The 13349-nt window shown below is 32.1% G+C and overlaps 3 protein-coding genes across 4 annotated transcripts in view; 1 reads left to right on the top strand and 2 right to left on the bottom strand.

Moving 5' to 3' along the window:
- Positions 1–803, bottom strand: part of blvra (biliverdin reductase A) — a 5977-nt gene extending 5174 nt beyond the window's left edge. Inside the window, exons 1-2 of the mRNA XM_073848568.1 lie at positions 790–803; positions 434–483 (exon numbers count right to left, since the gene is read on the bottom strand). Of these exons, the coding sequence (XP_073704669.1) occupies positions 434–483; positions 790–803 (64 nt within the window). The remainder of the gene's footprint in view (positions 1–433; positions 484–789) is intronic.
- On the top strand, positions 612–3855 carry coa1 (cytochrome C oxidase assembly factor 1). Of its 2 annotated transcripts, none has more exons than XM_073849786.1 (5): positions 612–875; positions 2234–2349; positions 2431–2582; positions 2672–2748; positions 3548–3855. In XM_073849786.1, exons 2-5 carry the CDS (start codon positions 2256–2258, stop codon positions 3627–3629), a joined length of 405 nt encoding a protein of 134 aa, XP_073705887.1. In that variant the 5' UTR covers positions 612–875; positions 2234–2255; the 3' UTR covers positions 3630–3855. The 2 variants fall into 2 exon arrangements, with proteins under 2 accessions (XP_073705887.1, XP_073705886.1); XM_073849785.1 differs by having other exon boundaries at positions 613–871; positions 2212–2349.
- A 2574-nt stretch (positions 3856–6429) lies between these two features.
- The window catches only part of hecw1b (HECT, C2 and WW domain containing E3 ubiquitin protein ligase 1b), a 67897-nt gene continuing 60977 nt past the window's right edge, over positions 6430–13349 (bottom strand). Inside the window, exon 29 of the mRNA XM_073848567.1 lies at positions 6430–11842. Within this exon, the coding sequence (XP_073704668.1) occupies positions 11731–11842 (112 nt within the window). The 3' untranslated portion in view covers positions 6430–11730. The remainder of the gene's footprint in view (positions 11843–13349) is intronic.

The following is a 13349-nucleotide window of genomic DNA, read 5'->3' as shown; positions in this document are numbered from 1 at the left end:
TGAAAATGAGACATAATTTGAAAAAAATTTATTATTTTTTTTAATATATACTTTTAAATTCAAAATTATATTTTGGTTAAAAATCACGAACTTTCCTTTAATAACATTTAAAATTATGGTGATGACAGCAGAATTGAAGGTAGTAACAGTTAATTTGCATATAAAATAAACTATAAACACCAAATAATGCAAAAATAACAAGTGAAGTAACAAAACTGAGACAGGCTTGCTAGCAAAATGCTGACAATGCATGGCTGTGCCGTGTGTCCTCTTTTATTAATGTTTTAATACTCGTGTTGCGTCACCAAAACCGTTATCTTTAACTAAACGCATCTGCATCGCGTTAACAAAACGCGTGAATGAGATATTACACAACGAATAATGTCAGATCTTCTTTACGCATAAGTACAAGGGCAAGCATAAATCTCCTCACCTCTGAATGTCCGCAAGGTGCCTTCGGTGTGGACCTCTAGACTAGAGCATCTGCAGGGAAATAAGAGGGATGAAATGCATTACACAGTGTGACTGGAAAGAACTTTCGTAACTCTTTTTTTTTTCATAACCATGCGTGCGTCTGACGTCACACGCTCCAGTCGCACGTGTTTCTGTTGTCGACAAATGCAGATAATAAATAAACGGATTATCTGACAGATTAAGCGTTGTTAACTTTACATTAATACGTTGCATTAACGCCGTTATCATTTATATGATGTTATATGATGTTAACAGTGTGTTTCTTCGGATTATATTCGTCGATGTTTGAATAAAGTTTTTCAAAGTAAAACAAACATGGCTGCTCCCATAGCGCGGTGTTTTTAGTGTTATAGCAGGGTGCCTTTGGTCATTGCTTCTAAAAGAAATAAATGTGACGGTGAGTTATAAAAGCTTGAAATCGATACATGAATGAATTAGAGTTCAGTTCTGTAAAATTAGGAGCATGTTGACAAAAACCCTTACAATAAATCTCGCTACAGTATATTGTAAAATACGTTTTAATATATATATATATATATATATATATATATATATATATATATATATATTTGTAAAATAAATTTCCTATAGTAAATGTATTTTGGTATTTCCAAAAATGGTAGGAATGTCTTTCAAAGACCTTGGAGAGCCATCTAAATGTGGTATGTTTGGTATGGCATAATACATATGCACAATTTTCATTTGTGTATAAAACATGCACAAATAAAGGGTGAAATTGAAATTGACATGATATAATCTGAAATAAATAAGCTTTCTGTTGATGTATGGTTTGTTAGGATAGGACAATATTTGGCCGAGATACAACTATTTGAAAATAGGCAATCTGAGGGTGCAAAAAAAAATCGTCTTTAAAGTTGTCCAAATTACGTTCTTAGCAATGCTAATTGCTAATCAAAAATTAAGTTACGCTAGGTAATTTACAAAATACCTTCATGGAACATGATCTTAACTCAATATCCTAATGATTTTGGCCATAAAAGAAAAATCGATCCATATAATTTATTTTATGCTATTTCTGCAAATTTACCCGTGCTACTTAAGACTGATTTTGTGGTCCAGGGGCTAATGTGTTTTCGACATGGTACATTTTTGTGTATTTATGAATTTCTAACTGAAACTACACACTAAAAACAGGACAGTAATTTTTTTTTCCATATGATATAAAATGGCTACTGATTTCACAGATTATATAATATTCTATTAAATATTATGGTATTTGTGTTTAATGCATATGCGTATTTCAGTTGGGTATAAAACATGCACTGAAGCAGAAACCTTTAGATCAAATGAAAATATAGGCCTATTTGTGACTCTGGACCACAAAACCAGTCATAAGGGTCAATTTATTTTTAAAATTAAGATTTATTTGAAAGCTAAATAATTAACTTTCAATTTAAATATGGTTTGTTAGGATAGGGCAGTATTTGGCTGAGATACAACTATTTAAAAAAATCTAAATTTTAAGAGAATTTCCGTTAAAGTTGTTCAAATGAAGTTCTTAGCAATGCATAAGTTCTGATATATTTACCGTAGGAAATTTACAAAATATCTTTATGGAACATCATCTTTACTTAATATCCTAAATTATTTTTGGCGTAAAAGAAAAATGGATAATTTTGACCCGTGCAATGAATTGTTGGCTACTGCTACAAATATACTATAATGTTAATTTTATCATTTTAGGTATTACATTTTTTAATTGATGTTGTTTTATAGAGTTTACCCCCAGCCAATTGAGGTTCGCTCCATCTGAAGTGAGGATGAGTCGCTCAACAAGTCTCCTGCAGCAGATGACCATATTCGTCACAGTAGTGACCGGCGGGGGCTGTGCTATGATGTATTACCTCATGCAGAGTAAGTCATTGCTTCTTAAAGCTTCTGTTAGCTGTTAAACATTGTGTGGTTTTTGTTAAACATTTGTTTTGTTTCTTTCAGAAAATTTTGCAAGATCAGAGTATCACCGTCTGGCCCTTGAGCAGCTGAATAATAATTCCACAGCCATGGCCGGTCTGGGCGCTCCTCCTCTAAAGATACACAACATTCATTTATCTGACCGACACAACCGCGTTGACCACATCAGCGCTCAGGTCAGCATCATGAAGTACATCAGAAATACTCCCTCTACAACTGGTCAGAAATATATTAATCATCATTCATTATATGATATCAATTTCAGCTGAAGATTCCAGTTACCGGGTCAAAGACTGGAGGTTATCTCTACACAACTTCCACCAGAGATGCTATAATGAACAGGTACCATGATTTAACCTCTTCAAATAGATAAATAAATATATACACACATACACTACCAGTCAAAAGTTTTTGGACAGTAAAAACATTTTTAATGTTTTTAAAGAAGTCTCTTGTCCTTACCAAGCCTGCATTTATTTGTCCCAAAATACAGCAAAAGCAGTGATATTATGAAATGTTTTTACTATGTAAAATAACTACTTTCTATTTAAATATTTTTTTTAAATGTAATTTATTCCTGTGATCAGATCTAAATTTTCAGCATCTTTACTCTTAGTGTCACATTATCCTTCAGAAATCATTATTATATGCCGATTTGCTGTTCAAGAAACAGTTATTTTTAATTTTAATATTTAAAACAGTGGAATACATTTGTTTCAGGATTCTTTGATGAATAGAAAGATCCAAAGATTAGGATTTATCTGAAATAAAAAGGGGGTGGTGGATTAATACTTTTATTAGGCAAGGATGCTTTAAATTAATCAAAAATTATGATAAAGACATTTATAAAACTTCTATTTGAGTTGTTGATCTGAACTTTCTATTCATTAAAGACACCTGAACAAATTCAACTCAGCGGTGTTCAACATGACAATAAATATTAAAATGATTTCTGAAGGATCATGTGACTGGAGTAAAGATGCTAAAAATGTAGCTTTGAAATCACAGGAATAAATTACATTTTAAATAGTAAAAAAAATTCAACATTTTTATTGAAATGCAGACTTGGTGAGTAGATGTCTTACAAATCTTACTGTCCAAAATCAGTTTCTATAATCATCTTAACCTGTTTTGTCACTAGATGGCACCTCCAGCAAGTGTTTCTGAAGCTGAGGGAAGGCGAAGTCATCGAGATTTTCAACAAGACAGAATCTGAAGAGTAACCTCACATTGCATCAATGTTAAACAGACAATAATTGCAAATGGAGCATTAGACAAAACATGATTGACAGCCTGTTTGTTTTGTTTTTTTAATCACTGTGATTATGGCATTTACATATATTTTTATTTGTATGGGCTGTGTGGAAGCTGTGCCATGAAGCTGTCGTTGTTTTTGCTTTTTTTATGTGCTTCATTTAAAACAAATGATATAAAAATCAAGCACTGTAATTTTATGAGTTTCATCTTTATATTAAGTATTTCTATTTATTTATTAAACTGCAAGTCATAAAGTGTTTAAAGCAGATCTGATCATACTACAGTAGAAAGTCATATGAAATGAGTAAAATAATAGAATAATAACCTTTATCTGTTTGACTTTCCAACTTGAATTTGTATAAAACATAAAAATCCATGAATGAATAATACAGTTCAATACAGTTTGTAATGCTATGGATCATCTAGTACCATTGTAGTTACTAAACTTTACCAGGAGGTGTCAGTAAAATATTATTCAGTAATTTTAGAAATAATTTGTTTCTGAAAACAACGATTTAATTTTGTGAGGAATTTCAAGAGATTTAACCAATACAGTGCATTTTGTCAAAGTAAAAGTCATATGTGACCCTGGACCGCAAAACCAACCATAAGGGTCAGTTTTTTGAAATTGAGATTCATACATCATCTGAAAGTTGAATAAATAATCTTTCCATTGATGTATGGTTTGTTAGGATGGGACAATATTTGAAAATCTGGAATCCGAGGGTGCAAAATAAAATTAGAATATTGAGAAAATTGCCTTTAAAGTTGTCCAAATGAAGTTCTTAGCAATGCATATTACTAATAAAAAAATACATTTTAATATATTTTCGGTAGGAACTTTACAAAATATCTTCATGGAACATGATCTTTACTTAATATCCTGATGATTTTTGGCGTAAAAGAAAAATGTATCATTTTGACCCATGCAATGTGTTTTTGGCTATTGCTACAAACATACCCGCGCTACTTAAGAATGGTTTTGTGGTCCAGGGTCACAAATTAGACTAGTCTTCATGAGTGAAATGCTTTACAGGCAATTTTGTCAATTTTCACTTAAATTTTCCTTGTTCGCTGGACATAAAGCTGCATGAAGATTTTGCTTGAAATATGATTGGATATGATTTTTCTGGCCATGTACTGAAAGATTTTTCTTGGTACTTTGTCATCTTTTTTAAATGACAAATTTAAACCATGCTCAGTTCATAATTACCATTATGTATCATAAATCTACATTGAGTGAGCAGACGTCATCCACAGAAACAGTGATCCAGTTTAGCCACACGGCCTGTAGCTGATCCACATCTCCTCTCAGTTTTTTTGGCTGAAAGATTGAGACCAGAAATCTATAAGAGCCAAAGCAAAGTGCAAAATGTTTAAATGAAAAGAATGTTTAAAATACTACTACTACTAATAATAATAATGATAATAGTACTTAATAATTTTAATAGATGGCATGTGAAGCAGTATACAGTAGGCAATATAGGACTGAGTTAGGACTTCATGTCTCAAACTTTCCTCCTTCTCTCAAAATCAAAAATCTCACTGTTATCCCCCAAAAACCACCAGCTCCTGCTCCAGAAATATCCTCATATTCCACAGCGCTCTGGGGACCATCTGTCTTCACTTTCATCTGCCAAAACATCCATCCATATTACTTCCTCCAATCTGTTTTCATCTGATTTAGCAATATATTTTATATTACATCACAATGTTTTAGCAAGTGAAATGTATAATCCTTCATTATTACATCAAGTTTTAATTATTTTTTTATTTTTGCAGATTATATGGTTGTAGAGAGATGTGCCAGTTGGTTTTGGCACATTTCAGATGGCTTGAGGTTTTCTTGAATATTACAGGATGGTAATGGAGACTGAAAGTACTAAATTGGGTAAATTGAGGGACGAGGTGCAATATTTGTGAATGAACCCTTTAAATTAAATGGAGTATATGCAAATACTTGAAGATAATATAGATCTTACATAGTATTTTTGCGTTAAATGGAATACTGTTGTTTAACAACATTGTACAGTTGACGAAACGTATTTGTGACCCTGGACCACAAAACCAGTCAAAAGGTTAAATTTTACAAAACTGAGATGTATACATCGTATGAAAGCTCAATAAATAAGCTTTCTATTCATGTAGGTTTGTTAGGATAGGACAATATTTGGCCGAGATGCATCTGTTTGAAAATATGGAATCTGATTGTGCAAAAAAATCAAAATAGCCTACTGAGAAGATCACCTTTAAAGTTGTCCAAATTACTTAATGCATATTACTAATCAAAATTTACATTTTGATATGTTTACAGAAGGAATTTTACAAAAAAATCTTCATGGAACATGATCTTTACTAAATTTCCTAATGATTTTTGGCATAAAAGAAAAACCAATAATTTTGACCCATACTATGTATTTTTGGCTATTGCTACAAATATACCCCAGCGACTTAAGACTGGTTTTGTGGTCCAGGGTCACATTTATGAAAAACAAAAACCTTTTAGTAGACAAAATGTCCATAAAACAGTCTTAAAGTTGTAAATTGTACAAAACATGACATGATCTAGAAAATGTTAAGTGCTTGTTTTCATCCACGTTAAATTCAAAATGGCGTACACCCTGATTAAAGCAGCATTGGGCCTGTTGACTGTCAGACTATATCCCTCCGTTACCATATATGTTAATATATAATTTTATTAAGAAATAGTACAATCTTCTATATTTAGCATGATTTACAACCACATCCGATGGATTACAAGTCAGCTTCTGCATTAGAAAGTGATTGTTTATTGACATTCGTTAACAGTGTTATGCTGTAGTTACAGAGCTCAGCCTGAGAGAGGCGCTATAAGTGACCTCAATACACAATTCAAAACATTTGTACATTTTCCGCTCTTGTTCTCTTCCATACACATAGATTAAAGTGTAAAAAGACATAAAGCAGGCTAGTGTATGTGTCCGAGGTGGAAGCAGGAGCCAAATCGTTCTGCATTTAACCAAAATGCCATGTTTGTAGAGAGGCAGTATGTTCCAGACCCTTCTCCTCATTTATCTCCCAATGGCTGCGAGTATCTTGATAAATGAAGAAACGTCCTTCACAAGCGCCAAAGAGTAGCATTTCTTTACAATTCCAACCAAATATGCATAGTAATATACATTTGAGAAAACTAACACAATGCAATTAGTAATATGAAGACATGTTTTTTAAAAAAAGATGAATTGTTGGCTTTTAAATTGATTCATCACATTTTAAAATTTAGATTTTACATAGACTGTTCAAGCAAGTATGTACACATTTGATATAGGCTACTGACGTTTTATCATTTGTTAATTGGGATAAATAATACAAATGCACTTTGTACATTCCTAATATCTTAAGCTGAGTGTTATTCATTTTGAGCTGCAATTGTTTTTAGCAGAATTACATTTGAGGCACGATCAAAAGCCGTGATTGCGTGTTCTCCATGGCCTCAATACGTAAAAGAACAGTTCACCCAAAAATTAAAACGTTTGGAAAACATTACTCTAAAGTAATTCTGACTTTCCAAATCTCCTGCATTTTCAAACAATGCATTTTTTTGGGTGAATGTTCCCATGTAGAATATATTAGAAGACTGGTTCATCAGATGTGGATTAGATAGAAACACATGCACCTTCAAATGGCATCATGTTAAGACAATTTATGACCGTCTTAATGTATAATACACACATTCACATCATCTTAAAATGTAAACATGAACAATAATCAAAACTCCAGCACAGAAATCGATCTAGCGACCCACGAAACAAACCACTCTGACATTTCAAAGAAACTGTCCTGACATTAAAACCTATTTCCTTTCCGAAAAAATATCTCAATGCTCTTCAAACACACAAACAGCTGACATGTGGTGCACAAATTTTTACTATTTGGTCTGCCATTTCTTATAATCCACCCCAATTTAAGTCATAAAAAGACATCATATAAATAGAAAAACAAAAACACATTTTATAAACTTTAGGGAAAGTGAGTGCATATCATGGCATCAGTGAATTTTAAGCAACTTTTCAAGAAATTACGATGGGACAATGTAGACAATTTTTTTTACTTTATGCAAATGAGCAAATATGATGCAGCAACTGCGAGTGGGAGCACATACAGTAACACACGTGATCTGATTTTGAAAACTAGCAGCATCAGACTGCATCAATGAGCAATTCAATTGAACACTGTACATGTCTATTGACATGAAATCCATAATTTTTTGTCAGCACAGTCTAAAGATGATCTGACTTGATTTTGGTGAAAACTGAAAGAAGGATCTAGGACGAATTTGAAAAAGTAAGATTACATAAATCAAAATGGCGGACAGGAAGTTCGACCAACTATGGCAAAATTAGTATCTATGTTATTGGCATGACCTAAGAATTATTTTGAGACCAGTTTATTATGAAATGGTTAAAGGGATAGTTCACCCAAAAATGAAAATTTGATGTTTATCTGCTTACCCCCAATGCATCCAAGATGTAGGTTACTTTGTTTCCTCATAAAAACACAAACGAAGATTTTTAACGAAAACCGGTGCAGTCTGCCAGCCTTATCATTGACCTGGATAGGCACCAGACCTTTAAAAGTAAACAAAAACATGCACAGACAAATCCAAATTACATTACACCCCGCGGCTCGTGATGATACATTGATGTCCTAAGACACGAAACGATCGGTTTTTGTGAGAAACTGAACAGTATTTATATCATTTTTTACCTTTTGATACACAACCACGTCCATCTGTAATGTGCACGAGTTTGGCATCAGTCACGTCAAATGAGCACGCGCTCTAGCGTAGAATACGCAAACGCCGGAAGCGATCTGTCGCATGTATACGACACTCATTGTTTACACAGTGCACAGAGATTGTGTATATAGCGGCTATTCAAAATGGTAATTACTTGCGCGTATCCTGATTGTTTAAACCGATTTAAAGCTAAAAGATTACGTTAGTTTGCGCAAACTCATCCGGGACTTTTCACTGATTTCCCCTTACGACGTTTGCGTATTCTATGCCAGAGCGCGTGCACATGTGACGTGACCATGGACGTGACTGATGCACATGACAGATGGACGTGGCTGTGTATCAAAGGTAAAAAATGATATAAATACTGTTCAGTTTCTCACAAAAACCGATCGTTTCGTGTCGTAAGACATCAATGTATCATCACGAGTCGCAGGGTGTAATTTGGATTTGTCTGTGCATGTTTTTGTTTACTTTTAAAGGTCTGGTGCCCATCCACTACCATGAGAAGGCTGGCAGACTGCACCGGTTTTCATTAAAAATCTTCGTTTGTGTTTTTCTGAGGAAACAAAGTAACCTACATCTTGGATGCATTGGGGGTAAGCAGATAAACATCAAATTTTCATTTTTGGGTGAACTATCCCTTTAATGAATGGTTTATTACTTTTGACCAATAGTTACCAAATTGATGTGGCGTGGTCAGTGTGATGAAAAAGTTTGGCGTCAATATGTCAAAGCTTTGCAAAGATACAGCCTCAGACACAGTTTGGCGTGATTCCATCAAATTCGTTGATGGGTTAAACAAAAATTGGTTTGTATATCGACACAAAATCCATAACTTTTTGCCAGTATGGTCTGAAGATGATCTGAGACAAATTTAGTGAAAATTTAGTGAAAATCTAAAGTGTGTTTTCAACATAAATCAATATGGCAGCCAGGAAGTTCGACCAACTATGGCAAAATTTGTATCTATGTTCTCTGCAATATTTTGAGACAAGTTTATTATGAAATGGTTAATGAATGGTTTATTACTTTTGACCAATAGGTGGCACTGTTACCAAATTGATGTGGTGTGGTCAGTGTGAGGTGGCACACACAAAGTTTGGCGTCAATATGTCAAAGCTTTGCAGAGATACAGCCTCAGACACAGTTTGATGTGATTCCAGCAAATTCGTTGATTTGTTAAACAAACACTTTTTTGTTATATTGACACGAAATCCATAATTTTTTGCCAGCATAGGCTCAAGATGATCTGAGCCGAACTGAATGAAAATCAGAACAATGATGTAGGAGGAGTTCGAAAAAGTAGGTTTTCAACATTAATCAAAATGGCGGACTGGAAGTTAGGTAGAATATGGTGATCTATGTTCTCTGCATGACCCCAAAAATATGTTGAGACCAGTTTCATTACAACAGACTAATGAATTCAAAAGTTATTAGCATTTTTGATCATTTCTTTATAGCTTTTGACCACAATGTGGCGCTGCCACGAAACCTTTTAAGTACCATCAAGGCATGATGCCCGAAGACACAGTGAGTTTCAAAATGATACGGCAATGCGTTCATAAAATATAGCATTTTATGACAAAATTCAAAATGGCCTATACCCAAAATGGCTGACATGGGAAAATTAGGTATGGTTTGACTTGGCAGTTTTGTGATTTTTCGACAAAGCATTCATAAGTTGTTCACAAAAATAGCAGTCGCAGCTTAGAAACTGTGCAGGTAGCCTCAGGTCATGGTTATTATAACACACACCAAGTTTGGTCTCAATATGCCAAACTGTTACGGAGATATAGCCTCACATCCGTTTTTGTGTGCTCTTCATAGAATTCGTTCACATGTTATTTGAGAACGGTTTGACTAATCAACCTGAATTCCTTAACTTTTTGCCAGCATGGTCTTAAGATGATCTAAGCCAATTTTGGTGAAAATCAGACAAACCATTTAGGACGAGTTCTAAAAAGTAGGTTTTACGTACTATAAAAAACAGTGGAAAAACTAAACCCTAAGTGGTGGCGCTAGAGAGTTTGAGTTAGAGACTTGAAATTTGCTATGGTTAATGTTGAGACTGTCCTCTATCAGTGTGCCAAATTTCATAACTTTCCAACAAGGGTTCTTTGGGCTGCCGGAAGAATAATAATAAGAAATCTAACAATTTCAATAGGTGGGTATGCACCTTTGGTACTTGGCCCCTGAATACAATAAGACAAATTATCATTGCATTTTAATATTAAAACTGAACATGCTGAAGGAAACCATATACATAAACTGCAGTAGTGCATAAAGAATCATGTAAAACTGCTCATTATGAGCATTTACTTCCGTGGCATCTTCACTCCCATTGGCAGTGCACTGCATCACTCATTTACATAAAGTACACGCCCACATCACATCACCACTGGTTTTTTTCGCTCATGTTGACTCAAATCACTATAAATCGCCGTCACCATGAATGCCCCTTTACACAGTGTCTTAGACGCAACTGAGAAGTTTTCAGGCCCTTGTTTTGTTCAATGGATGACTCCGCCCACAGTGCAATCTCATTGGTTTAAAATCTCAGTGTATAATAAACATTAAATATATTTTGATTGGATTTGTTGCGTTGCTTAACATTTTCGCTTTTAGTGTTAACAATAAAGTAAACATCAATTCATTGAATGCAATTATGTGTCAACACTGGAAATTCATTTGAACATTACTGACAAGACAGCATGAAGCCATAAACATCCATAAACATGTTGGATGCTTTAATGATTTTATATTAAAGTGTATTGATTAGTACAAACGAATAAATCAAGTGTCAAATTAAGGTTCAAACTTTTCATTTCCCCTTTGACTCCTGCAAAGTGACATCACTTCCTGTGATGATGCCGCGTACGGTGAGATCATGTGAACTAGTGCACACATTTACAGTAATTACGGCACCTCAAATCAGATTTTCTGTGAGCATATTTGGTTTTATCATTACAATTCTTGTCAATGTGAAAATGCACCAACGGAAAGGATGCTGGCCGTGACGGTTTTGCGGTGAAATGATGATGTGCGAACTGAGAGCGACTCCAGCGGAGGTCGAGGCCCTGAGTGTTAAAGCAGGTTGAAGGCTTCTCTTTCACTATTGCATACCCGTTACACACTGTCCACCCGCGCAGGTGACTGATGCATGCAGTGGTGTCCTGAACAAACCAAAGAAACGGACACAGGACACGATCCACGATCCACGCTAGTAGATAATTACATACGATGTACATGAGAAAGGTCACCGGGAGGAAGGTGTTTTCAAAGTCAAGTCCTCACTCAAGGCCAAAAGTGCTGGTCTCTTCCACAGCGATCAGCAGTTTCTCGTACAACATGGTGTAGGATGGATACGGCGGAAGATCCAGGCGGTTAAAGCATGTGTGCGCCCTGAGAAACCAGACATGACACATCAGCAACCTGACTGACAGAATCATATGGAATCAAGACCAATCTGTTTTTCAGGTCTGCTCATTTAACACTGATGATAGTAATGGAAATTGTTTTTAATTTTTAAAGAGCTTATATTAAGGTTTATTTAAAATTATATTAATAAATACTATACATTTTAAATTATTTATATTATTATTCTTAAATTACATTAATAAATGTGATTCATTTTTAATTATTTATATTATTAGTTATATTATTAATGTTAATATTATATTAATTTTTGATATTTTATTATATATTATACATTTTTAATTATTTAAATTATTACTTAATGGTACATTTTAAATAATCATTTAAAAAAGGTTTTATAACATGTCATTTTAAATTAATTCATAATAATTAATTAAAATGAATAATTAATATGAATATTATTTAAAAAAAATTCAAATATTAATTATTGTTCATTTTTAATTATATATATATATTATTAATTTACAATTCTATTAATACTGATTTTAAATTATTTATATTATTAATTATATTATTACTGTTATTAATTATATGTGAATATTATATTAAAATTATTATATATTTTATTATATATTATTAATTGTTAATTATTTAAATGATTATTTAATGGTAATTTTAAATAATAATATTAAAGTTTTTATAACTATATCATTTAAAATTAATATTAATGAATAATATTATTTAAAATGAAATTATTAATAATAATATTATTAAAACATGTTAATGATAATTTAAAATAATTTCTATTAACTACTGTTAATTTTTAATTATTTATATTATAAATATTTCATTCTATCAATTATTTTTATTCATTTTTATTTTTTTTGTTATTAATTATATTATTCATGTTAATATTATATGAAAATTATTATAGATTTTATTATATATTTTTTAATTATTTAAATGATTATATAATGTCAATTTTAAATAATAATTTAAGTTTTTATAACTATATAATTTAAAATGAATATTAATTAATAATAGTAATTATTTAAAATTAATTATTCATTTTAATATGATTAAAACTGTTTATGTTCATTTAAAATTATTTATATTAACTACTGTTATTTTTGTAATTATATATAATATTATTTTAAATTCTATTCATACATTTTATTCAGTTTTAATTGTTTATATTATTTATATTATTAATGTTAATATTAAAATGATGATATATTTTATAAATGTTAAATTATTTAAATTATTATTTAATGTTAATTTTACATCATTTTAAAAAGTGTTTATAATTATAAAATGTTAACTATTAATATTATTAAAACTGTTAATGTTACTTTACTGTTTTTTTTTTTACTTTGATTTGTTAGAGTTACTCCATGCTCCATTTGTTCTATGCTTCACCGTGGAAAACAATTATAAAAAAAAATGCAAATATATAATGAATAAATAATTTTCAGAATTATTTTTTCAGACTCTTGACAAATTCATAAAAAAGTACAAATCAACAGGATCAAAC

Source organism: Garra rufa, chromosome 10 (assembly GCF_049309525.1).
Source record: "Garra rufa chromosome 10, GarRuf1.0, whole genome shotgun sequence".
Classification (NCBI taxonomy): Eukaryota; Metazoa; Chordata; class Actinopteri; order Cypriniformes; family Cyprinidae; genus Garra; species Garra rufa.
The sequence above is the reverse complement of the archived record's forward strand: the minus strand, read 5'-3'. Positions and strand labels throughout refer to the sequence as shown.